Raw genomic sequence first — 26950 nt, 5'->3', positions numbered from 1 at the left:
CTTCCCAGAGTGCTGCAAATGCATGTGATGCACACTTGCTGTAAATGGGCATGTGTGTTACCGTGAAAAAGGCACAATGGGATATAAAGCCATAGCCAAAAATAGTTTTCTTGTGTCCTGGAACATGCCAGAGAGTTGACGCAAGGCCTGTATCAGCTCTGTGATATCCTGGCAGGGCAGTCCATGGTTCTCACAGGACCACACGGAGCTGCAGGCAGCGGGTAAACAGAGCGAGGTGATTTAAAGACTCAAGAGATGCTGTCCTACTTCAGTGGTCAGGCTGACAGTGTTGCTGATTTGCTTGGTGTTAAGTATGTCAGGACTTCCCTGGTGGCTCAGACGGTAAAGCATCTGTCTACAATGCGGGAGACCCGGATTCAAACCCTGGGTTGGGAAGATCCCCTGGAGAAGGAAATGGCAATCCACTCCAGGGCTATTGCCTGGAAAATCCCATGGACAGAGGAGCCTGGTAGGCTACAGCCCATGGGGTCGCAAAGAGTCGGACATGACTGAGCGACTACACTTCACTTCACATAAGTATGTCAAGGAGGCTGCAGAAATATTGCTATCAGAAAGGATGCCATGATCGCAGAAAGGCCAAGTCCGTGGTTACAGTCTTCCTCACACAACCTTGTACAGATAAGGATGCAGAGGGTTACTGCCTGTCTCTCTCCTACCCCCAGGGATGTGAAACACCATGCCCTGCCCCTTAGTCTATTACAGTCAATGAAAACCCTAGGATTCTGTCACCTGGGGAACCCACAATCCTAGGCCTGAGAACATACGCTATTTTCAACATATGACTACTGCTATCTGGCTGTACAAAGACTGAGCAACTGAGCCAACTGAGCAGGGCTTTTATTTTGATGTTTTGAAATATTTAAAGTGTTGCATCTCCACAAGACAATTTTTGTCCCTTCACTCTTTGCCAGTGGAAGATGGTCATGAACATCACACTGTCTTCCCTCTCTTGGCTTCAGACTGTGACCAGCCCAAAAGCATGGCCTGCAAGTAAGGGATGTGGCATGTTCATGGCTCAAGGGGACCCAGTACATTTTATTTAAGGTTCAGGGGACAGGTGGGGCTAACCCCAACTTGGGCTCCATCTGCCAACTCAGCACCAGCCAATGAAAGGTGAGGGGGTGGGGAGTCTTCTAATTTGAACAAAGGCAAGAACTGAGTTATGGCAGTCCTGCCTGAGAAAGTTCAGGAACACAACCACTGAGAGACCAGAATTACATCTATGGCTTATTTCCTGATCTCTTCCCAGAATTCTAGCTATTAATCTCCTAGTTTACACATTTTAAAATTTTTTGGTTGCTCTGGGTCCTCAGTGCACAGGCTTAGTTGCTCTACAGCATGTGTGATCTCAGTTCCCTGACCTGGGACTGAACCCATGTCCCCTGCATTGGAAGGTCGGTTCTTAACCACTGGACCACGAGGGAAGTCCCTACACATTTGTTTTTACTTCTGCCACCACAAAAGTCAGAGAAGGAAGATATGACTCTAAGATTTTATTTATTTCTCTTTTAAAAAATTTAAAGATGGCTTCCCACTGAACCAAAGGTTTAGTAAGACAAAAATATAGCATTATTTTCAACAAGATTTTGAAGTTTAGAAAAGCTCTGTAAGGCGCTGATAGAACAGCTGAGGGTTCAGTCAATACCACTTAGCACTGTTCCTACGTTACCGAGGCTTCACAGAACACCCGGGGCCCTGGAAGATGTTTGAGATCATCAAGTGCGATTCCCCGGCTTTGGCTTTTTTAGAAATGGGAAAAGCTCGTGAGAGGAGAGACCTGCAGGTTGCAGGTATTCCACCGTGGCCACTCCCATGGGGCCTTCCCGTGGGTGGGGCAGCCCGGGAGGAGATGTGCTTGGCTCAGGCTGCAGGGTTTCCTGTGCACAGTACAGTGTTTCAATAAAACAATAAGACCTGGGACTTCCTGGTGGTCCAGTGGTTAAGAATCGACCTTCCAATGCTGGGGACTCAGGTTCGATCCCTGGTGAGGAATGAAGATGCCACATGCCAAGGGGCAACTAAGCCCACGTACCACATATACTGAGCCTGTGCCCGAAATGAAAGATCCCTCATGACGAAACTAAGACCCAACACAGTCAAATAAATATCAAAACAAGCCAAAAACCCAATGAGAGGAGGGAGACGGGAGGGAGGCTGTTGAGGGAGGGGACATATGTGCACCTATGGCTGATTCATGTTGATGTTTGGCAGAAACCAATACAATTGGTTGGTTGTAAAGCAATTATCCTTCAATTAAAAATAAATAAATTCAATTATATATTAAAAACCCAATGAGATCTGCCTCAAAACAGACAGGAGCCAGGCAAATTAGGTCACACACCTGTGCTTCTGGTTCTATGCAGTCTGTCTAGGCTTTAAGCAAGAATGGTCCCCAGAGCTATGGATCCATCATGTGAGTTGACCCTTCTTGAGAAATGCAAAGCTGAAAAAAGTAGTCAGTGTTTGACTCAGTGATGAGAGCTTCCCTGTTATGGACCAAAACCATCCTCACAAGTTAAATCTTCCACTTGAAAACTGGATTGTTTTCTCTGACTCAATGTTTTATTTAAAAGAAAGGGGCCCAGAAACTCTAGGTGAGCGAAGATTCCAAAGCTGTCGGTGAAGAGGTGCTGGCTGCAGGTGGAGGTGGCATGTTTTGGCTAGCTGGCCAAGGCTCTTTCGTCCTCAGTGAGTGGCAGCAGGCTGGTCCCTGAGGGCCCAGCTCAGGTGGCCTGACTCACCTGGAGCACTGGGTGGAGTTTGCCTTGCTCTTGAGCTCTGCAACCAGCCACACGCTCCTGCTCCTGGGATGGGGCCTGGCTACAGATGCAGTGGGTTATAAGGTCCGCAGTGACGCATTTGCCTCAGAACTTTAGCACTCTTTGCTGGTGCCAAGGGCTTTGCGGCTTCACACGAACTCGTTCTAAGATTCCAGTGTCCGTGCAGTGAGATGGCGAAGGTAGCCTTGAAGAGGCTGCCCCTGGGGAGTCAGGCCCAGGGGTTTTATGTGCATGCTATGTACTAAGTCGCTCAGTTGTGTCCAACTCTTTGTGAACCTATGGGCTGTAGTCCAACAGGCTCCTCTGTCCATGGGATTTCCCAGGCAAATATACTGGAGTGGGTTGCCATGCCCTCCTCCAGGGGATCTTCCTGACCCAGGGATCGAACCCATGTCTCTTTTGCCTCCTGCATTGGCAGGCGGGTTCTTTACCACTAGTGCTATCTGGGAAGCAGGTTTTATGGTCCTGGATAAAACCACTCACCAACTCCATCACATAGTTTTAGATGTGAGTTAACAGTGTAGCTGGATGCCTGCAACCATCCTGTGCCTGGATGGTTGACCCCGAGTTGCCTGCAAGGACCTGAGGGTTGGCACCCCAACCCCACACACGTGTGACCACCACCACCTTCCAGTTCACTCCAAACACATAACAAAACCTGGCAATGGGCACACCTGCTGCCTGACCCGCTTGCCAGGCTCATTTCAGACCAGAACTCAAGAGCTCCAGGTGGCAGCTTTAGTGCTTAAGCTCCCCCAGTCTGGATCTGCATCCAGCTAGACCAATCTCATGTGGGCCAAAGACCCCCCCCACCCCTCCTTCTTATCACCCTTCCCACGGCTTCCCAACCCTGAGCCTTCATGACAAGCCAGAAATGAAGTGGTCTACTACTGGTAAGACCATTTTTGCTGAGTCACATGGACCCAGCTCCAGTTTCTGCAGATAAAAAAATAAAGAAAGAGCTGCCCCATGGCTTCACCAAGTACCTGATAGCCATGAGGAGCTAAGTAAAAATATCTGCATAAAAATAACTAAGACCGGAAGTGCTGGGAAAACTGAGGTTCTGTATATGTTAAAGAGAATGATTGGGGTTTAACCATAAAGTGTGGTTGCACCCATCCGGAAGCAACTGGAGGAAGTTCTGAGAGGGTAAGAGAAGCCCAAGGGGTCCATTTGGAAGACAGGCAGGAGAGAGCAGTCCCATTCCACTGAGTGCCTTGAAAATGTGAATTGGAAAATGCGAAATAGTAGCTGCCACCCTAGGTCCAACCCATAGAGTTTGTTCAGCTCCGTGTTCTTAAACTGGAAAAGAAAACGTATCATTGAACAGTTTCAAAATTCAAATATATGCTCAGTACTGACTTGTGTCAGGGAGTTCCCATTGGTGGCACCCCACCTCCAGCCAAATGTGCCCTATTTAGTCCCTCATGGGATGCCTACAGCCAACATCCGAATTCAAAGGTGAACCCATCCCCGCCACACTCCACCAGGCTGTCATGCGTACACATAAGTCAAGCCTGGATTGTGAGCAGAGACAGGTTCTCACAGTTGGAAAATGAAACCACGCGTTATTTAAGTTCCTTTTCACTTAATGCATCAAACTAATATGTGGAGGTCTTTTCTGTATCACGAGGGACCATTTGGTTGAGGCTTGCATGGAGTAAGCATTTAGTGTTTACTGAATGAATTTGTAATAAAGCTGAATCGCTGAACACTCAAGTAAACATGGCTTATTCGAGGGGAGGCGGCATGGTGTCAGGAAGAAGAAATCACATCTCGCTAATCTCCTTGAGTTCTTTGAGCAGATACATAAGCATATAATAGGGAACCGCAGAGCCCAATTGAATTTGACTTTCAAAACCTGTGAGAAAATCCCACTGTAAAGATGGTCTTCTAAAAATTGAGTCACTAAGGATTGTTTTTATCATGAATATGGGGTTGGCTTAAAGACCATAAACTAAACTGAAGATAAGTAGATATATTCCCAGATGGAAAACTATAAACATTGGGGTTTCCTAGAGATCTAATCCTTGATGGATCTTCTTACATGTTTGTGAATGACTTATAAGAGGAAGAGCGTATATTGAATCTCCAAGTACTACCTCAATCATCTGGGGAGAATGTTAAGTTGATGGAGAGTCAGTTCAGTTTGAACAAGGGTATATTGGATACTGAGGAGTCATTATGTGGTTGGGCCCTGGGGTATAAAATGGAAGGATAAGCTTAAAGTTAATTGAGTTAGGGTGAAAGTCATGCATTCATTTACAGTAAATAGTCGAAGGCACAATGGGAGTGACTGTGAAAATGATGGGAGTGACATAGTCCAGGAGTGCCCAGCCTCTGAGATCTAATGCCTGATGATCTGAGGTGGAGCTGATATAATAATGATAGAAATAAAGTGCACAATAAATCTGATGGGCTTCAATCATTCTGAAACTATTCCCCACACCAAGCCTGTTGAAAAAATTATCCTCCATGAAACCAGTCCCCAGTGCCAAAAAGGCTGGGTACCACTGATGCAGATATCAATGCTGTTAGAGTTAAGAGAGGGGGAATAGTAAATGAGAGTTGAAGTAGGGAAGGTTCTATGGGGGAGAAAGAATCTGAGGAGAGCCTGGAAGAATACCAAGGGTTTGGACAGGTATAGGAAAGGTGGGGGACTCTCTTATTAATAGCAATTGGACATGATGCTCTGGGACAGGAAGGTGAATGTGTTTGGGGCAAGCAACCAATTACTCCGTGAAACCTTGACAATCCAGAAACATCGCCTAGGCAGCTGTTACAATGATGGCAGTAGACACAGCCCTGGACTTGAGTTGGGAGATGGCACATGGATTCTATTGGTCTCCCTCCTATAACCTGAGTCTTATTTCTTTGTCAGTAAAATACAGATGATAACTGTACCAGTCTCATAAGTTTCTGTGCAATTTAATGCGAAGAAACACTCTGGACAGCTCAACCAGTACAGAACGCAGGCAGGCACTGCCAATTTCTTTAAGAAGACAGTCTCAGCCACCTCACCTCTAATAAGCCTTTCCCTTTTCCCATTATGGGTGGAGCAGCGCTTTCCATGCTCACCATTCTGTATTATACTGGTTTCCTTCCTCTCTGCCTCTGTCATTAGACTATGAGCTCCTCGAGGACAATACTGAGTTTTCTATCTCTTTCTAATCGGTACCTAGACAGTGCCTGGTATATATCACAAGTGTGCAAAGGTTGGTCAAATAACCAACGAAAGAGTGAATACATTGCTTACTATTCCTATAATAATGGAAGATGAGTTTAATTTGACAACAACAACAACAACAACAAACGATTGGCACATAGAGAGTCTCTGAATTCTCACAAGCAACTGTTTATTCATTCACTTTAGACTATTTTCCAAATATCAGCATGAAGGCTGTTAACCATCTCTATTAGGATTCTCATCTCCTCATTTTTTGAAAATATGGGCAGCCCTCACCTGTGCCGTTTTCTGTCATCTCTTCCATTCTTTGGGCTTTCTCATCAAAGACAAAGAGAAAGATAAGTACTTTGCAAAAAAAAAAAAAAAAAGATGGAATATATACCTCCTTTAGTGGGTTAGAGACTTGTTACTTGGGGATGAATTTCCCTCGTCATGTTACTTGTCTTCCTTTTCCAGTCTTAAGACGTTGATACTCTCTGGGAAAGATGTAAGCACGGGAGTCTTGAAATGTTACTTTCCCTCTGATATTTATTAACCTTCCTTGGTCTTCCTCAGACGCTTGACCTATGCTCTCTGGATTCCTCTAGCTTTGAACACAGCTTTAAAAACCCTCCTGATTTCAGCATTTTTATCAGCTACCACTTCTCTTGAGCTTTTGCTTTCTTGAAGCGTGTTTTAAATGTAAACGCTATTCTTTGGTAACAGTCCATCCCTTTTGAAAACTCGAATTCACTGGGGAGTTCCGTTTTGAGTTGAAGTGATCTAAACCCTGTAAGAGGCCCAGTCACGTCCCTGTTAGATGTGATGTGTGGTTTTTGCATCTTAGAAGGATTCCCCCTCCATCCATATGCAGAAAGAAAATTACATACCATTCTGTTGGTAAAGTTACTGAACTTCTCAACCAACACCTGCTCAATCATGTCCGGCTCAGAGATAACAATAAACATCCGACGACCAAGATAGTACCTGGGAGGAATAAGAGAATTAGTTTGAAATGTTTAACTTAAAATTACTTTAAAATGATAAATGTCGTATTTATCTGCTCTCTTCTTTTCATAAAGAGTTCACAGTGGCTTAGAATCAGGGATAAAGGATAAATAGGGAGTAAAGGTGTGGAGAAGATGAGGAAATTCATGTGCTAAGCGTGAGGAACAGCAGAGCTCTGATGACCTAACACCAAACTTCATTCCACAAACATTTATGGAATCCCACCTGGTACCAGTCCCTGGAGACTCTGAGATGAATAAGAGACAGTCTTTAGCCCCAGGAAACTCACCCCCTTGATAGGAAAGACAGATCTGTATGTTTAAACATAATAATAAAGAATTTATAGGATCTAGTAGGAAGACCAAGAAGGAAAATGGTACAGGTCAGTGTTGTCCCTATTTTCCAAAATTGGGGAGACAAGCATTCTAGCAAGAGAAGATCAGTGACTTGTATATACTGATACTTGGGCAAAAGCCTAAAGTGTATTAACAAAACTTTATGAGAATTCAGGGACGATTAAACCTGCTGAGGAAAGACTGAACGCCTGAGTGCTAACCTACATGTGAAGGCGCTTAAGAGATACTATGACACTAACGAAGAAACAGAGACTTCCCTAGTGGTCCAGTGGTTAAGACTTAGCCTTCCAATGCAGGGGATACGGGTTCAATCCCTTGTTGGGGAGGCTAAGATCACACAAGCCTAGGGGCCAAAAACCTGAAACTTCAAACAGAAGCAACATTGTAACAAATTCAATAAAGATTTTGAAAATGATCCACATCAAAAAAATCTTAAAAAAAAAAAAAAGAAATGGAGGAAAGTCTCAGCCAATCAGCAGTGGTGGTGAACGCCAACAGGAAGCTGTTTATTATTTATTAATTACTGTTTTTTATTTATTAAATAAATCTTGCTATTTGTTGAAGTTCAGGGGGGCATAAAAGCATCCAAGACCCAGTCATGGCCTTCAAGGGTCTCAGAGCCTGGTGGCAGTGGCAATTAAGTAATCACCATCCACTGTGACATCTGGCAAGCATGGGTGACATTGGGCACACCCCACTGAAAGCCTGGAGAAGAGAGAATGAAGCCTTCCTAGAGGTGGTACTTCCTGAAGTGAGTTTCAAAGGATGGGCAAGAGTTAGTCCAGACAGGTGGGTGGCAAAGGGGAGTGAAGGTGTGGCAAGCAGAGGAATCAGTTCGGCAATGGCCCAGGGACAAGCGTGCCTGGAGGAGCTATGAGCGCTTGACTAGCAACTGTATAAAGCCAACCAGAGTGATGACAAGTAGCCCCAGTGCATAATGCCATGTTTTCAGTGTATGGGATAATTTTTCAGGATGTTATTTGATCACTGGCACATCCAGTTCAGAGCAGTGAAGAGCAGAGCAGTTCAAGTCACATGGCATGAAAGCAGCAAAGTTTGCTCTGATTTCTTAGTTACTTAGAACTTTTCATAAGCAAAAAGTGTCTTTAATGCTTTAACTCTTCCCCTTCTTACTAACTAGGGAAAAAATAATATTTGTCTGGCACAAGTCAGGCACTCAGAAATGTTCATCTGAGTGATCATATTTCCCAAACTGTTAGAGAAATCTTTGGGACACAGGAATTCAACAGATGTGGTAGAAGAAAAAATATTCACTAGTTGGTTTTTTTTTTATTATTGATTTTAGCCAAGAAGACCAGAAATAACCCAATAAAACCATGAACCAATGCTTTTATAAACTTTATGAGGCATGTCATAGAATTTTTTTTGAGAAACTGGTAAAAACTGTGGACATTTCCCATTCACAGCATTTTAAAATGAAATTTGAGGGATTCTTTGACCCCTGAAATGAAAACAGCCAGTCTAGGAAGGTTACATATTATGTGATTTCATTTGTATGTTTTGAAACAGCAGTGAGATTAGTTGTTTCTAAAGGAAAAGAGATGAGTAGATTCTAAACTCTAGGGATGCACGGGGTATGATGGGGTGATATGACTGTAAAAGGTAGCACAAGAGAGCCTTGTGGTGACCGGTTTTGTATCTTAACGTATAGTTGTGGTTACACAAACCTACACATCTGATAAAACTTCAGAGGATTCTACACACACACACACACACACACACACACACAAAGGCTTGAACATCTGATAAAATTTGAATAAGTATTATGGATCATGCTGTGTGTGCTCAATTGCTTCAGTCGTGTCCAGCTCTTTGTGATCCTATGGACTGTAGCCTGCCAGGCTCCCTTGGCCTTGGGATTCTCCAGGCAAGGATACTGGAGTGGTTACCATGCCCTCCTCCAGGGAATCTTCCCGACTCAGGGACTGAACCTGTGTCTCTTGCATTGCAGGCTGATTCTTTACCCACTGAGCCACCTGGGAAGCCCATTATGGAGTGTATCAATGTTAATTTCCTGGTCTTGATAATGTACTGTAGTTATGCAAGAGGTAACCATTGGCGGAAACAGGGTCAAGGGTATACAGGATCTTTTTGTACATTTCTTTTAGCAACTTCCTGTAAATCTATAATTATTTCAAAAAATTCAAATGTTTAAAAGTCACTTGGGCACTTAAACTATAGCCGCAGCTCTGCTCCTCCCCAGAGCAGATCTAGTAGGGTGGGGGGTGCCCAGAAATCTGCATCTGAACAGGCTCTCCAGATTCTGACTACTCCCACAATTCAAGAAATGCTGTTCTGGGGCAATGGTTTCAGCCTCAAGGACTGGTCAGAAGCACTGGCTAAGCATTCAAAAAGTAGTGATGCCTGACCTCTTGACCAGCATCTCTGGGATGGGACCCAGTCCCTTCTAACTTTAATAAGCTCTCCAGTAACCAGTACTGACAATTGATTGACAGTAACCAGATCGGGGGACCCACAAACCCCGTGTTAAAAACACTACTTTAGATTTAACTAAAGCTCACGCTGTGATTCTCATTTCCCTAAACTCTTAGTTCTAAAAGGAAAGCATTTACGTTGAGATGCACACCTATTTTGGTAATGATTCATTTGTATTGATTTCGTTATTACCACAGTAATTTTTCATCAGTCAGTTTAGTTGCTCAGTTGTCTGACTCTTTGCGACCCTATGGACTGCAGCATGCCAGGCTTCCCTGTCCATCACCAACTCCTGGAGCCTACTCAAACTCATGTCCATATAATCTGGATTTTCAAAGAAAAAAAACCCCAAAATAATACTTCTACATTCAAATGAAAGTTGTCCTTCCAAGTGGGCACCTTGGGAGCCTTTGAGCTTTTTTCTAGTAATGTTGCTAATACTAAAACAATTTTGTCACCATTTCTTTAGAATTGCTTCAGAGCTAGTTTATGAGCCTCGTGAGAAAACTGGCCCCATTTTACATGTAAATTGTGTAATCTTATGGATTTATATTTATACTAACACTCATCTGTAGCTTGAGGAGCTCCTGGAAAGATCTTGATCAGAGAAACATTTAAGTGAAGTTTGTTTTTCCTTTTGGATGTCTGGATGGCTGCCCCTTTTTCTGTCTGCCCAGCCCTCCTTGAGGAAGCACCCTCCCCCATTCTACCAGTTCTGGAGGAGCTGTCGATGACAGAGCCTGCCCTTCTGGTCATGCGGGTGAACTCACCATCAGGCATGGCTGATTACAGTATCTCATCTCCTTGACAACAGTGACTGGTCCACAGGGTGGGTGCCTGACTGAGTCAGGACCAGTCAGAATCCTTCATTGGGTGTATGTGTAAGTATACTTGGAGGCTGCTTGAGGAAAGCTCTGTTTTTCTTCTGAAGGTGCTTAACTAGGAATATATGAACCCAGAACAGTCCGTGGCCATCTTTGTACCACATGCTGGCACAAACTCCAGGTCAAGCTATGCTTCCTGCAGTGTTCCTTGCATCTTTCTAGCTTAAATTAGCTTGCACTTTTAAGTGTGTTTGAGCTGGGTTTCTATCGTTTGTAATCCAGAAGTCCTAAATATTGTGAGGTATTCCTTTTCCTTTTCAACCTTGTGACTACCTAATGCCATTCTGCCTCTCAAAACATACTTCCCCAAGAGGCTCTGATCTCAGAGGCTTCCCCGGGGGTCCAGCAGTTAAGAATCTGCCTTCCAATGCAGGGGACATGCATTTGATCCTTGGTAAGGAAATTAAGATCTCACATCCTTTGGGGCAAGTAAGCCCATGAACTGCAACTACTGAGCTCCCATGCTCTGTCCTGCATGCTTCAATGAAGCATGTCATGACTAAGACCCAACAAAGACAAATAAATAAATAAATACTTTAAAAAAAGAGAGTCTGATCTCAGTTTTGTACGCTGGTATGAATGTATGGCCACATGTTACTGCCTCCTGAGGTGGTGTGAAAGTGTTAGAGGCTGTCGTATCTGACTCTCTGTGATCTCTTGGACTGTAGCCCACCAGGCTCCTCTGTCCATGAGATTCTCTAGGCAAGAATACTGGAGTGGGTAGCCAGTCCCTTCTCCAGGGATCTTCCCAATCTAGGGATGGAACCTGGGTGTCCTGCATTGCAGGCAGATTCTTTACCATCTGAGCCACCAAGAAGCCCTGAGGGGGTGGAATACTGCAAAGCCACATGCCCTAGGGCCAGGAGTCAGGATCCAGGATCACCCAGCTCTGCAGCTTACTCATACAAGCCTTAGAGGTAGACTCTGGAAATTCTGCATTTCAGCTTCCTTGCCCCTGAAACATGGGAGTAAAACCACGCAATCTCAGCAGTTTGCTCTGCTTTAAATCCCGTAGTTCTTATGAGTTAAAAAGGAAGTTAAATAATGGTCTTTGAATTTTAAGTCTACTTTCTATAGGGCGTAGAGATCAAACCAGTCAGTCCTAAAGGAAATCAACCCTGAATATTCATTGGAAGGACTTATGCTGAAACTGAAGCTCCAATCCTTTGGCCACCTGATATAAAGAGCCAACTCATTGGAAAAGATCCTGATGCTGGGAAGGATGGAAGGCAGGAGGAGAAGGGGATGACAGAGGATGAGATGGTTGGATGGCATCACTGATTCAACGGAAATTAGTTTGAGCAAACTCCAGCAGATGGTGAAAGACATGTCAGGGAAGCCTGACATGCTAAAGTTCATGAGGCTGCAAAGGGTCAGACATGACTTAGCGACCGAACAACTATAGGGCTTGAAAACACATCCTGTTAACAGTGCAAGTATTTGTCAGTGAAGTATTTGAATGACTTGAAGACCCTTCTCAGAATCTTTGATAAGCACAATTGTTAGTGTATATTGAGTGCTTACTACCTACTAGCCATGTTCTGAGTGCACTGCCTATAGGATTTCATGTAATCTTCATAGGAAATGGATGGGGTAGTTACTATACCCACTTGTCAGAATAGAAAACTGACAAGAGATGTTAACTTAAGAGATGTTAGAGATGTTAAGTAATTGCCCAAGATAGGGATTTGATCCCAATCTGATGGCTGCCAGAGCCTGGGCCTGTGGCCATGACCTTGCCGTCGTCTATACCAGCGACACTTCTTCCGCAGGCCGAGCAGGTGTGTGAACAGCCAGGCTTCTAGTTGTGCAGACTGTGTCTTTTAAAGGTGGAAAGTCAGAGCAGCTTCTTGTTTAATAGCCCAGAAACAACCCTCCACCCTAGCCCAATTACGAAGGTAACTTCTTGCTCCCTTCTAATTAAAATGTTTGGATCGTCACTTTGAGGGGCAAAAAATTCTTAGCCAGTTACTCATTTATACTTATTTAGGCACATAAGAATGTTCTTACTCAACTCTGAAGCACCTGGTGGAAAAGAAAATTTAGGCAAATCAGTGAAGTATTGTGCAGGCAAAAATAATGCTTGTTTAAGTAGTTGTTTTCTTATTTTTTTAAAAAAACTGACCAGTTGGCTCAACCAAAATAGTTCACAATTGCCTTCTGGAAATCGAGGCCTGGTGGACTGTTGCTCTGAGCCTGTGGGCTGCCTGGCTCTGTTCCAGAAGGCCTGCCCCCGTCCAGGGTGGCTGAGCTGTAAAGGGTGGTTGATCGAGAGGTACCTACAAGCATCAGTATGAAAAGATGTCTAAGTCAACAGCTGAATGGAAAAGCACATTGGGAAATAGTACATACAGTTGTGGAAATAAATAATAGTCCACTTGATAGCTCGTTCAACAAGCATGTATTGAGCACAAACTGTCAGGCACTAGGCTCACGTATGTTAACAGTATCCCTGGAAAAACTCTGGAGGAAGATATATTAGCTAACGGTGCATATTATGGGGACTTTTACTTTTCACGTTCTGTATCTTTATTTTATTTATTTATTTTTTTTCATTCTGTATCTTTAATAGGGGCTTCTCAGGTGGTGCCGTGACAAAGAATCTGCCTGCCAGTGCAGGAAACATAGGATCAGTCCCTGAGTCAGGAAGATCCCCTGGAGGAGGGCACGGCAACCCACCCCAGTTTCCTCAGCTGGAGGATCCCATGGACAGAGGAGCCTGGTGGGCTACAGTCCGTGGGGTCACAAAAAGAGTCTGACATGACAACGACTGAATAACAAACAAATCTCTTTAATGTTCCACTAGTTTACAGTGAGTGCTTTTGTAATAATAAGAAAAAAAAAAGAGGTTTGTCTTGTCAAGAGCTGAGGTGGGTGTTGGCAGTGGTGCAGCTGTCAGAACTCAGGTTCAAGGCCGTGTCCTTGTGATTTAACAGCCGTGTCACCTTGAGCAAACCACAACCTTCCTGAGCTAATTTCCTGGATAAAGAGGCTGTTATGAGGGTCAGAAGAGAAACAAGAGAAGGCTTTGTCTGTAGAAAGGTTTTAGGCAAATGCTGGCCATGATAACCTCCCAATCAGGCGTGAAGTCCCCTGCTCATGGGGGTTGGGTGACTGCTGGTGTCACTTTGTAGGGAGTGATGAAGCTGGGTGAGAAACGTCCCTGGAAGGTCAGGTGACATGCCACTCCCTTCTCTCGCTTTAGCACAAAGAACCCGAATGCACTTCCGGAGACTTCAGGCTTCCAGGTAGAGACTGAAGAACTGATGGGGGCCTCTTTTGTCAGTGTTCAGTTGCTCCGTCGTGTCCACCTCTCAGCGACCCCATGGACTGCAGCCTGCCAGGCTTCCCTGTCCCTCACCATCTCCCTGAGTTTGCTTAAACTCATGTTCCCTTGAATCAGTGATGCCATCCAACCTTTCATCCTCTGTCGTCCCCTCTCCTCAGGCCCTTAATCTTTCCCAGCATCAGGGTCTTTTCCAAAGAGGCAGGCCTCTAGCATCTGATGACTGCTCAACAGCAAGCATCAGATGACTCCTTGCCTCGATGCCAGGGCCACGTCCCAGCAGGTTGAGGAGGCGAATAGGGTAACTGTCGTCCTGGCCTTCAGTCTGACCTCTGACCTGGGCTGTGGATGAGAAGGTGGTGGGCAGCTCAGTGGTGAAGAGTGGGCGTTGAGTGCTGGAGATCTCACGTGAGTGATCAGTCTCTAAAATGTTCTGAGGGAGCTAAGTAGGCATCCAAGGCTGGGAGTGGGCCCCAGGCGGGCTGGGCGGCCCACAGCCCTGCAGAGAAACCATGGCCTCGCAGTCCTGTGGCTCCTTCCCAGCTTGGCTCAGTGGAGCAACCTGCCCTTTCTCATTAGCAACCTGAATCTGTCATTAGAACAAGGCAGGCTTGAGTTAGCAGAGAGGTGGAGCTCACTCAAGTTGCTGGGGATGCTTTTCTTGAGGAGCCAGTGACAGACATAGGTCCCTGGAGTTGGGAGCTGCTTTCTTCTGGCTAATTCCTACCACTGAGATCAGGGTATGGTTACCTGCCCAGGGAAGCTTCAGGGTGGTGGTGCCCAGGGGCGAACCCTGACCTCACAGAGCTCCTCAGAGCCACAAGGACTGAGTCAGCCTTTTCCCTCTCTGCAATACTTGGAGCCGGATCCACTCTCCTCTCCTGCCCTCAGACGCTGGTGGACTCTCTGGTTCTTCACTTCCCAGCTGGACATTGGACCTTGCCTCAGATGTATGCCTCCACCCCTCTGACTTGTCTTCCTGACCAGCTGCTTATCTGCACATGGGCCCTGATTCTGTTTATCCACCAGGGCTTTATAAAATGCAAGTCTGGGGACTTGCCTGGTGTTCCAGGGGTTAAGACTGCATTTCCACTGCAGGGGACTTGGGTTCGATCCCCGGTCAGGGAACTTAAAATCCTGTGTGCCTCTCATTGCGGTAAAAAAAAAAAAAAAAAAAAAAGCCAATCTGACTGTAGCTCCTTCGGTGGTTTGTCTCCACGAAAGACTGGGAGTCCTGAGCACATTGTGCAAACATCCTTCAGTCCTGAGCACACTGTGCAAACAGCCCGACCCCTGCCTTGCTTCTGGCCTCATCCTTCCCTATTGCCCACCACTTGAGAGCCAGCACCAATGATCAACCTTTCTTCCTGACACTCTCCATCACCTCTCACATCCACGGGGGCCTTTGCACATGCTGGTCCTCTGCCTCCCGGGATCAGTCTTCCTTCCTTCTATCTTGCCAGGTTAACTTCTAGCAGTACTCCATTAACTGTAGTTCTTTTCTTGGCTACATTTTTACTTGGTTTTGAGTGGTTTAAATGCAAGGATCTGGTCTTTTTCTAATATTGATGTCTAACATTTGTATCACAGGGTTGGATGTATTACAGGACTTTTGTAATGTTAGAGGAGCAGGCTGTATCTAGGCCCAAACTCTTAAGCCCCTGAGCCCAGGCCCATCTCTCTTACTAGGACACTGAAGTAGCTCCCTATATGGATTGCTGCTCCCAGACCAACAGCCCCATCAAGGCCAAGTCTACCTTTGTGAAACAGAAGCTGACCGTGCTATCCGACTACCAGCAAACCTCTTATGACTTTCCAATGTTTGATGCAAAAAAGTCCAAGCTTCTTAACTGCAATGAGGAGCCCTGTAAGAACGCTCTCCTTGTCCACTCCTCTTCCACCAAGGAGAGTGAAAAAGCTGGCTTCAAACTCAACATTCAAGAAATGAAGAGCATGGCATCCAGTCCCTTCACTTCTTGGCAAACAGAAGGGGAAAAATTGAAAACAGTGACAGATTTTATTTTCTTGGGCTCCAAAATCACTGTGGATTGTGACTGAAGCCATGAAATTAATAGATGCTTGCTACTTGGGAGGAAAGCTATGACAAACCTAGACAGTATAGTAAAAAGCAGAGACATCACTTTGCTGACAAAGGTCCGTCTTGTCAAAGCTATGGTTTTTCCAGTAGTCATGTATGAATGTAAGAGTTGGACCATAAAGAAAGCTGAGCACCAAAGAACTGATGTTTTCAAACTGTGGCGCTAGAGAAGACTCTTGAGAGTCCCTTGGACAGCAAAAAGATCAAACCAGTCAATCCTAAAGGAAATCAACCCTGAATATTCATTGGAAGGACTCGTGCTGAAGCTGAAGCTCCAATACTTTGGCCACTTGATGCAAAGAGCTGACATTGGAAAAGACCTGGATGCTGGGAAAGATAGAGGGCAGAAGGAGAAGGCGACGACAGAGGACGAGATGGTTGGATGGCATTATTGACTCAATGGACATGAGTTTGAGCAAGCTCCAGGAGATAGTGAAGGACAGGGAAGCCTGGCGTGCTGAGGTCCATGGGGTCGCAAAGAGTCAGACACGACTGAGTGATTGAACAGCAACAACAACACATGTTCTAACAACTGAGTAAACATTTGGAAAAAGAATGCACTTATTGCACTGAAGGTAGTTCTCATCATGACCCACAGATGTCGCTGTGTTCGCCATGAATATTGAAGATACCCCAGGAAGCCCCTGTGAATTGTCTCTGGCACCTTTGGGTGCCTCAGCGCACAGTTTGGGAACTCTAACCATAAATTGCTGCTATGAAACTGCTATTTGCGGTTCCCTTCGTTTGCACTGCTTCTCTATGTTTCCGTTACTTTGCACATGATTGTCGCTCTAAAGCCCTGGTCTGCATCTTGTCTGAAAAACCTTTCTGACAGGTCATCTGTCGCTTCTTCTGTGGAGTCTTCTCGGACCCTTCATTTCCCATAGTTTCCGTGGCGTTTGTCCATTCATCTATTGGTTTGCATCTCATTGTTTTATTTCTTGGGCTTCCTGGACAGTCTCCTCACTACTCTGTGAGTTCTTTGAGGACAAAGCCCTGTCTTGTTTGTCTTTCATCCCCGAGAAGCTGGCAGAGCACCTCGTACCAACAGGTAACTGGGAAGACAATTCTGTGGCTGCCTTTCTAGTTCTAAGAAATCACTTATCCTCCCGGGTTCTCAGTCCCTGCTACTGGCAGATTGAAGCCAGACTTGAACCTTGTTTCTCTTTACTGGCCTTTATCTTGCATTCTCAAAGTCACTGGTCCCCATCCCTCTGAAATGTGTGGCTAACTCTTTGTCTTCCTCTTCTACCACTTGGCAGGGGCATCACCTTTGTGTCCACCCTACTGGCTTCTTTACCTGAGCACTAATCTTTGTGGTCATCCCAGGTTTGGCTGTGTGTGGAATCACTATGGTGAGCCAGGCTCCTGTTGCAAGCCAATGGCTCTGCCAGAGATCTCATTTGAATCAGGGATTTCCTGAGGTGTTGGCACCGAGATCTTGCTCCAGCAGAGAGTGTGGTCGGCAAAGAGCCTTCCACGTCCCTTCAGGGTCATCTAACAGTAACTGGCCACCACTTCTGTGTGTCCATCTCTAGCCATCAGCTACCCCTCCTCCCACCATCCCACCCTAAGGTCCTTCTCTGGCTGTTCTCACTGGGTAGACCGTTGTTCTCTTCTCCTCCTCATCTCCCCATTATTCCAGACCGGGCTTGACTACTGCTTCCTCCTGGAAGCCTTCTCTGCTTTCACTGGCCCGTGATTCTACCCAATTCCTGGCTTCAGGTTGTCTGTTCAGTGTGGCGTATTCAGCCTCTCATTACCCAGAATTCTTGTGCGACTTGGCCCAGGTCTGTGTTTCTCTTCTAGGTGCCAGATTTTCTTCAGGAAAAGAGATATGAGTGATATTTTTAGGAGAAGAGTGGAGTTGTTTCTCCCACCATCAGCCCAGGGATAGACACTCCGAGGAAACCGAATTATCTGCTGAGTGGACGATGTCTGGGGCGGGGCCGAGAGGGAGCTAGTTCTTCAGATGTGGGGGTACCGTCTTGTCGGTCTTTGTACCATCTGAAGACGTAGACACAGACGGAAGTGAGTGTGGGAAAGCTCAGAAAGAGGGGAGGAATGAAGAGCCCTCCCTGAACGAGCAAGGGCCTGATGGTAGAGAGGGCATTGCGTTTGCAATTAGGACTGGGTGACATGGGGCCACTTCCTTGAGTCTTGGGGGTCGTAGTCTATTCACCTGGCAGAGATGTCGGGTGGAAAAGCAGGTCTCATTACTCTTCTTTAGGGACCTTCTACTGCTGTGAACATGCTTGCTTGGTCCCTGTGTGGCTTTCTAAGTAGTAAGAATAGGGGCTTAATAAGGAATCGGATCTGAGTTCACATAAGTGGGCCTGGAAGACAAAGGGCCCTTCTAGTTCCTGGTGAATTGTGGCTGCGTCAAGCTCTAGTCCAGCTTTCTCCCAAACAGAGCTGTGGCTAAAGGAGGGAATTGGGCCGCAATGGGGGAAAATTATCTGAAGCAAACCTATAACGATAAACCTCTCTACTCTATTGGATCCACCCGCCCATTTAATTTATTCAGTTAATAAAACTTATTCCCCAGAGGGGGACAGGCAGAGGTAAGCTACAAACCAATCTGCCTGTGTGAGCACGAATATATATGTATATCTCATAACAATAAAAAAAGAGTAATTAAGAGATGTATTGAAGTGTACAGAAATCCTGAAGGACACTGAAGTTTCCAATTCGAGTTACTGTCCTTGGTGCAAATTTCATTCAGTAGGGAACAGATAAATAAAAAGGAAGAAAAAACAAATTCAGAACAGATGTTAGGCAAGCAATTTTTTTCACAGTAAGAATCATAAACATGAAGAAGAGCCTATAAGGCAAAGTTGTTGATGCAAACAGCGTCAAGCTACTAAATAAATAGTTAGATGGCACCGCAGGGACAAAGAAACATTAAAATAGTCATTTGGCTGTCCCAGAATATTTGCGCCCACACGGTTATGCCCAAGTGTGTAGATTTGCAGGCCTCAGAAGGAAGTGTGTGTGTGTGTGAGAGAGAGAGAGAGTGCATATGCCTACTATTACATAGAATATGTTCAGGACATATATTTGTGTGAGAGTATGTAGCAAAATCTCCTCTCCCTCAATGATGTGTGAACCCAGAATATGAATTGAGGGGCTTGGCAAGAGCTAGAATGAGTCCTGAAAAGACGGTGTGGCCTGGAACTCCATGCCGCCTGAGGAATGCGCTGTCTTGGGCTAGGTATTATTAGAAAGCCCAGATGTGGAACTGTCAAGAAAGGAGGATTTAATGGCCAAAGAATTTTAGACACAGCTGGGGAAAAATAAGAGGTGGGGCAGTGAGGGGATGGAAATTAAAGCACAGATCATAGTATTTCAGGAACAGAAGGAAGCTTGACGATGATCATTCTAGCCAAACACCCCCATTTCATAGCTAGGAAAACAGAGGTCGCAAGAGGTGAGATGATTGGGTGGGCAGCACTTGAAGACAGGCCATTGCCCTGGAGCAGCCCCTGTGCAGCAGGAGGCATAAGAGGCCAGAGAATATCCACATGCAGAACTGGGGAAATTCATCCCAGAGTTAGCTAGGGATGGGCTCCTGCAGGGGGTACTCCTCTGGGGTGGCAGGTGGCTGCAAGAGGACCTTTGAAAGCCCACCCTGAAGGGCTGAGGCATCATGGTCAGGATCCCTACTCCCTGCGGGGGTGGGGGCCTGCTGGTGGAGACCACTGACAGTTCCTCTGGTTTCACATCAGCCTGGGAGGCGGGCAGGCGCTTGGGTATCTGTTAAAAGTGAGGATGATGGTGAAGTCACTCATTCTAGTCCCACAGCTGGGAAGAGCTGAGCTCAGACCAGACGCAGCTCTGCCTCCCAATCCAGTGCTCTTTCTGTCGCCTTAGGCAGACTCCTAAGAGTAGGGCTAGAGAAAAGGTTTCCCTGGGGAGGGAAACCAATGATCTGAGAGCAGAGCCTAGCCCAGTGGAGTGCATTATGAGTCTGCCTTTCACCTTATCCTATGGATCCCAAGATGGTCTGATGTGGGATTAAATCAATTCTATATTTTATGGGCTAATTCCTGGATGGATGGCTCATAAGTCACAGATGGGGAAAGATTACAGATGCTGCCACCCAAACCCTTGATTTTAGGATGAAGGACTTCCCCCAGGTCCTTTCATTATGTTCCGGGGAAATAATACTAATTACCAAAATCACCAAAACCTAAGACCTTCCCGTTTGAGGTTTTCTTGGGGACAAATTTGTCCTTAAAGGCACATATTCAATGGAGATTACTTTGGTTACGCAGCAAATAGTTCCTGAGCACTTTTTATGCAGTCTAGGCCCTTGGAGTATCCGAGCAAACAAGAGGCAGAGTTCCTGTCCTCTTGGACTTTATACTCTAACAGGACAATTCGGTTCAGTTCAGTCCCTCAGTCGTGTCCGACTCTTTGTGACCCCATGATCGCAGCACGCCAGGCCTCTCTGTTTATCACCAACTCCCAGAGTTCACCCAGACTCACGTCCATCGAGTCAGTGGTGCCATCTAGCCATGTCATCCTCGGTTGTCCCCTTCTCCTCCTGCCCCCAATCCCTCCCAGCATCAGAGTCTTTTCCAAAGAGTCAATTCTTCGAATGAGGTGGCCAAAGTACTGGAGTTTCAGCTTTAGCATCATTTCTTCCAAAGAAATCCCAGGGCTGATTTCCTTTAGAATGGATTGGTTGGATCTCCTTGCAGTCCAAGGGACTCTCAAGAGTCTTCTCCAACACCACAGTTCAAAAGCATCAATTCTTCAGTGCTTAGCCTTCTTCACAGTCCAACTCTCACATCCATACATGACCACAGGAAAAACCATAGCCTTGACTAGACGGACCTTAGTCGGCAAAGTAATGTCTCTGCTTTTGAATATACTATCTAGGTTGGTCATAACTTTTCTTGCAAGGAGTAAGCGTCTTTTAATTTCATGGCTGCAGTCACCATCTGCAGTGATTCTGGAGCCCAAAAAAATAAAGTCTGACCCTGTTTCCACTGTTTCCCCATCTATTTCCCATGAAGTGATGGGACCGGATGCCATGATCTTCGTTTTCTGAATGTTAAGCTTTAAGCCAACTTTTTCACTCTCCTCTTTCACTTTCATCAAGAGGCTTTTTAGTTCCTCTTCACTTTCTGCCATAAGGGTGGTGTCATCTGCATATCTGAGGTTATTGATATTTCTCCCGGCAATCTTGATTCCAGCTTGTGCTTCTTCTAGTCCAGTGTTTCTCACAATGTACTCTGCATAGAAGTTAAATAAGCAGGGTGAAAATATACAGCCTTGACATACTCCTTTTCCTATTTGGAACCAGTCTGTTGTTCCATGTCCAGTTCTAACTGTTGCTTCTTGACCTGCATACAGATTTCTCAAGAGGCAGGTCAGGTGGTCTGGTATTCCCATATCCTTCAGAATTTTCCACAGTTTATTGTGATCCACACAGTCAAAGGCTTTGGCATAGTCAATAAAGCAGAAATAGATGTTTTTCTAGAACTCTCTTGCTTTTTCCATGATCCAGCGGATGTTGGCAATTTGATCTCTGGTTCCTCTGCCTTTTCTAAAACCAGCTTGAACATCAGGAAGTTCACCGTTCAAGTATTGCTGAAGCCTGACTTGGAGAATTTTGAGCATTACTTTACTAGCATGTGAGATGAGTGCAATTGTGAGGTAGTTTGAGCATTCTTTGGTATTGCCTTTCTTTGGAATTGGAATGAAAACTGACCTTTTCCAGTCCTGTGGCCACTGCTGAGTTTTCCAAATTTGCTGGCATATTGAGTGCAGCACTTTCACAGCATCATCTTTCAGGACTTGAGACAGCTCAACTAGAATTCCATCACCTGCACTAGCTTTGTTCGTAGTGATGCTTTCTAAGACCCACTTGACTTCACATTCCAGGATGTCTGGCTCTAGAAGAGTGATCACACCATCATGATTATCTGGGTCATGAAGATCTTTTTTGTACAGTTCTTCTGTGTATTCTTGCCACCTCTTCTTAATATCTTCTGCTTCTGTTAGGTCCAGACCATTTCTGTCCTTTATCGGGCCCACCTTTGCATGAAATGTTCCCTTGGTATCTCTAATTTTCTTGAAGAGATCTCTAGTCTTTCCCATTCTGTTGTTTTCCTCTATTTCTTTGCATTGATCGTTGAAGAAGGCTTTCTTATCTCTTCTTGCTATTCTCTGGAACTCTTTCAGATGCTTATATCTTTCCTTTTCTCCTTTGCTTTTTGCCTCTCTTCTTTTCACAGCTATTTGTAAGGCCTCCCCGGACAGCCATTTCGCTTTTTTGCATTTCTTTTCCATGGGGATGGTCTTGATCCCTGTCTCCTGTACAATGTCACGAACCTCATTCCATAGTTCATCAGGCACTCTATCTATCAGATCTAGGCCCTTAAATCTATTTCTCACTTCCACTGTATAATCATAAGGGATTTGATTTAGGTCATACCTGAATGGTCTAGTGGTTTCCCTACTTTCTTCAATTGAGTCTGAATTTGGTAATAAGGAGTTCATGATCTGAGCCACAGTCAGCTCCTGGTCTTGTTTTTGTTGCCAGTATAGAGCTTCTCCATCTTTGGCTGCAAAGAATATAATCAGTCTGATTTCGGTGTTGACCATCTGGTGATGTCCATGTGTAGAGTCTTCTCTTGTGTTATTGGAAGAGGGTGTTTGCTATGATCAGTGCATTTTCTTGGCAAAACTCTATTAGTCTTTGCCCTGCTTCATTCCACATTCCAAGGCCAAATTTGCCTGTTACTCCAGGTGTTTCTTGACTTCCTACTTTTGCATTTCAGTCCCCTATAATGAAAAGGACATCTTTTTTGGGTGTTAGTTCTAAAAGGTCTTGTAGGTCTTTATAAAACCACTCAACTTCAGCTTCTTCAGCATTACTCGTTGGGGCATAGACTTGGATTACTGTGATATTGAATGGTTTGCCTTGGAGATGAACAGAGATCATTCTGTTGTTTTTGAGATTGCATCCAAGTACTGCATTTCAGACTTTTTTGTTGACCATGATGGCTACTCCATTTCTTCTGAGGGATTCCTGCCTGCAGTAGTAGATATAATGGTCATCTGAGTTAAATTCAGCCATTCCAGTCCATTTTAGTTCGCTGATTCCTAGAATGTCGACGTTCACCCTTGCCATCTCTTGTCTGACCACTTCCAATTTGCCTTGATTCATGGACCTGACATTCCAGGTTCCTATGCAATATTGCTCTTTATAGCATCAGACCTTGCTTCTATCACCAGTCACATCCACAGCTGGGTATTGTTTTTGCTTTGGCTCCATCCCTTCATTCTTTCTGGAGTTATTTCTCCACTGACCTCCAGTAGCATATTGGGCACCTACTGACCTGGGGAGTTCCTCTTTCAGTATCCTATCATTTTGCCTTTTCATACTGTTCATGGGGTTCTCAAGGCAAGAATACTGAAGTGGTTTGCCATTCCCTTCTCCAGTGGAGCACATTCTGTCAGACCTCTCCACCATGACCGCCCATCTTAGTTTGCCCTGCGGGCATGGCTAACAGGACAGCAGGACAGTAAACAATGACACTCCCCGCTGTTAGGGCCATCAGCCTAAGGCAGGAGAGCACGGAGTGTCCAAGGAGCAACCAAGGGGACAGGGGAACGGAAAAGGCTTTGGATTAACAAGGGCTTCCCAGGTGCTCAGTGGTAAAGAATTCGCCTGCCACACAGGGGACAGAGGCTCGATCCCTGGGTCGGGAAGATCCCCTGGAAGAAGAAATGGCAACCCACTCCACTATTCTTGCCTGGAGACTTCCATGGACAGAGGAGCCTGGGGTCCATAGTGTTGCAAAGAGTCGGACACAGCTGAGCACGCATGTACATAACAAAGAGAACCTGCCCTCCCTTGTGCTTACCTCTTACTAACCACATGTCATTCTTGTCTTAAAGTCACTGATGTTTCCAAATATTGGACTGGCCAAAAAGTCCATCAAGTCCAAAACAGACTTTTTGGTCACCCCAATAAATTGAAGCTAATGCAATTAGACCAGGTAAACTCGAAGTGTTCTTGGGATAGTCACATGAGATACTGTATTGAAAGGCCAAGACCCAGACAGAGGACTGGAAAATTGTTACGGATTAATAATATTTTACTACATGTGGCCCCAGGGAACAAAGATGTCTCTTTCTTATGGTCTTAAAAGCGGGCCATACAGCCCATAGAATGCAGACACAGGTCCAAAAAGGGCCCAAAAGAGGATGTGCACTGCAGCCTTGTTTGCTGGAGGCCACTGGATATCCCCCTCTGGGAGAGTGGATGGGAAAGCCGGGCGGGGTTGCACTGCAGAATGACAGGCAGCAGTTAGAGGTAACAGACTTGATGGGTGCACAGCATCATGATGGAGCTTCACAGCGTCATGCGAAGAAAAGAAAATAAGGATAAATGAGTGATATGACACTACCATTGGCATGAGCTGAAGAGTCCCTTGGACAGAAAGTAGATCAAACCAGTCTATCGCAAAGGAAATCAACCCTGAAAATTCATTGGAAGGATTGATGCTGAAGCACCTATACTTTGGCCACCTAATGCAAAGAGTCAACTCATTGGAAAAGACCCTATTGCTGGGAAAGATTGAGGGCAGGAGGAAAAGCGTATGACAGAGGATGAGATGGTTGGATGGCATCACTGACTCGATGGACATGAGTTTGAGCAAGTTCTGGGAGATGGTGAAGGACAGAGAAGCCTGGTGTGCTGTAGTCTATGGCGTTGCAAACAGTCAGACATAACTGAGCGACTGAATAACAACAAAGGAAACACACATGAACCACAACACCCAGTTTGCAAGAACTTGCAACACTCACCCCCCTCCCAAAATACACATTAAGCACAATGGAATGGTTGTCTGTTGGGAACAGGAAGGGACCAGAGAGAAAGGTGTGGAAATAAAAGGGAATCAAACATGCAAAACTGTGTCCACAGTTCTCCATAGCGCCACAGAATAAACACACTCCCACCCACACAACCTCCAGAGGGAGGTGATTAATAATCACTGGCGGCAACACTGATGATTTACAGTGGTGAAGTAAACTCTTCTTATCAATGCCTGTTTTTCATGTGGAATTCTTTAGAAGTAAAATGCTGCTGCTTATTAGATCAGCGTTTCCTTTCAGTGCCTGTTCTCTATATTCTAGTCCCAAGAGACATTCCAGAAAAGGTGAGGGGTGGGGGGAGTTCTGTGGTCAAATAAACACTGCATACTAAATTTCCCTCTTGGAGATGTTCCAAGCACATTATTACGTGAACAGTTCTAAGACCTGTGTTCCATGGATTAACCCAGTGTTTCCAGCCTCTGACCGAGGGGAACTCCCCACTTTAGTTCCATGTAACTATTATTTTTGTCAATGGAAATGGTCCAAAGGCTGCACTGTGGGAAATGCCACTGGAGGAGAAGATTCCAAGTGTAGCCTGGGGCTCCCCCACCCACTACTCTATCCCAGCGTGGCTGGGCAATCCTTCCAGGGCTCTGTTCCCAAGCCACCTTGGACCCAAAGTCTCAGTCATAGTTACAAATGATGGTGGCAAGGCTGGTGCTGTCTTCCCCTCTGCTATGTTCCATCTCCTCATTATGTAGGGAATGACCATTTTCTCTCTAGAATTCAAAGCCAACATCAGTGATTAATGTTGCCTAGTCCTTATTCCTTGTAACTAACTAGTAGTTCAAGTCTGCTCTCCTTTATGAAAGTCTGCCTCTCTTTTCCTGATGTTTCTGATGATCCAAATCACTGTTGTCACTCACCGGGGTTGTTAGAATGGTTGTCTGCTTGTCTTTTATAAATTCCATCTTCCCTCTTCATCCCTGGTGGCTCAGATGATAAAGAATCTGCCTGCAAGGCAGGAGACCCAGGTTTGATCCCTGGGTTAGAAACATCCCCTGGAGGAGGGCATGGCAACCCACTCCAGTATTCTTGCCTGGAGAATTCCATGGACAGAGGAGCCTGGTGGGCTCCAGACCATGGGGTTGCAAAGGGTTGGACAAGACTGAGTGACTCACACACACAGCCTTCATTCCTCACCTTGCCCTTCTCCATTCTGTGCATCTGTACAATAACCTACTTCAAATAACCCACTTCCTTAGCACTATTCCTTAGATCCATCTCCCCTCCTGCCACTGCAGAGAGGTTGTTCTCTCCAGTGTCCAAACCATCACATTTTCTTAGCACACCTTTGGCCTCTATAGTCTCCCTTTCAATATCTCAGCTAAAACCTCTGAACTTCCTTCCAAGTCTATGGGCCTGGGCCCACAGGCCACCTGCCAGCTCTCCCTTACCTGGGTAGCTAACCTCTCAATGAAAGCACACGCTGTGCTCTGGGGAGGACCCAGGGAAGTTCAGCGCGTCTCCTCCAGCAAACGGCCACAAAGCTGGAACACAGGCCTTGAAAACTAGCTAAAAGACTGTGTGAAAGAAGCACAGAGGGAGGAAACTCAGAGGCTACAAGTGACAGGGACCTGATCTTGACAAATTGCTGCAGGTAGGAAGCCTGGAGATGGAAGGTACCGGGGAGAGAAGAGTAGGCCTTGTGAACGAGAAACAGTTCCAGATAGAGAAGGTTACGTTTAAATGAGACCCAAAGGCCACAGTAACGTGGTGGGAAAGAGGAAACTTGGAGGGGGCTGAAAGCAGAATTGAAGAGCAAACACATAAATTGTAAAAGGCTTGGCAGAGAGGAGTGAGATAAGGCGAGAAGGGGCTCTGGGTAAGGACTACTGGGAATTTATTAAAAGGAACTGAATTTATGGTGCAGTACAAGCATCTGTTGATAACGGGGCGAGTCTGGTGAAGAATGTGCTCACTGGCTTGTAGTCAACAGGAAGCCGGGGCAAGATGACAAGGGCCGGGCATTCCGATCAGAAATGTGTCATTCAGG

At 45.6% G+C, this 26950-nt stretch overlaps 1 protein-coding gene across 1 annotated transcript in view; it reads right to left on the bottom strand.

Moving 5' to 3' along the window:
• Positions 1-26950, bottom strand: part of TBXAS1 (thromboxane A synthase 1) — a 169833-nt gene that overhangs the window by 88518 nt on the left and 54365 nt on the right. Inside the window, exon 4 of the mRNA XM_069588550.1 lies at positions 6858-6954. Coding sequence (XP_069444651.1) covers positions 6858-6954 — 97 coding nt within the window. The remainder of the gene's footprint in view (positions 1-6857; positions 6955-26950) is intronic.

This window comes from Ovis canadensis, chromosome 4 (assembly GCF_042477335.2).
Source record: "Ovis canadensis isolate MfBH-ARS-UI-01 breed Bighorn chromosome 4, ARS-UI_OviCan_v2, whole genome shotgun sequence".
NCBI classification, from domain to species: domain Eukaryota; kingdom Metazoa; phylum Chordata; class Mammalia; order Artiodactyla; family Bovidae; genus Ovis; species Ovis canadensis.
The sequence above is the reverse complement of the archived record's forward strand: the minus strand, read 5'-3'. Positions and strand labels throughout refer to the sequence as shown.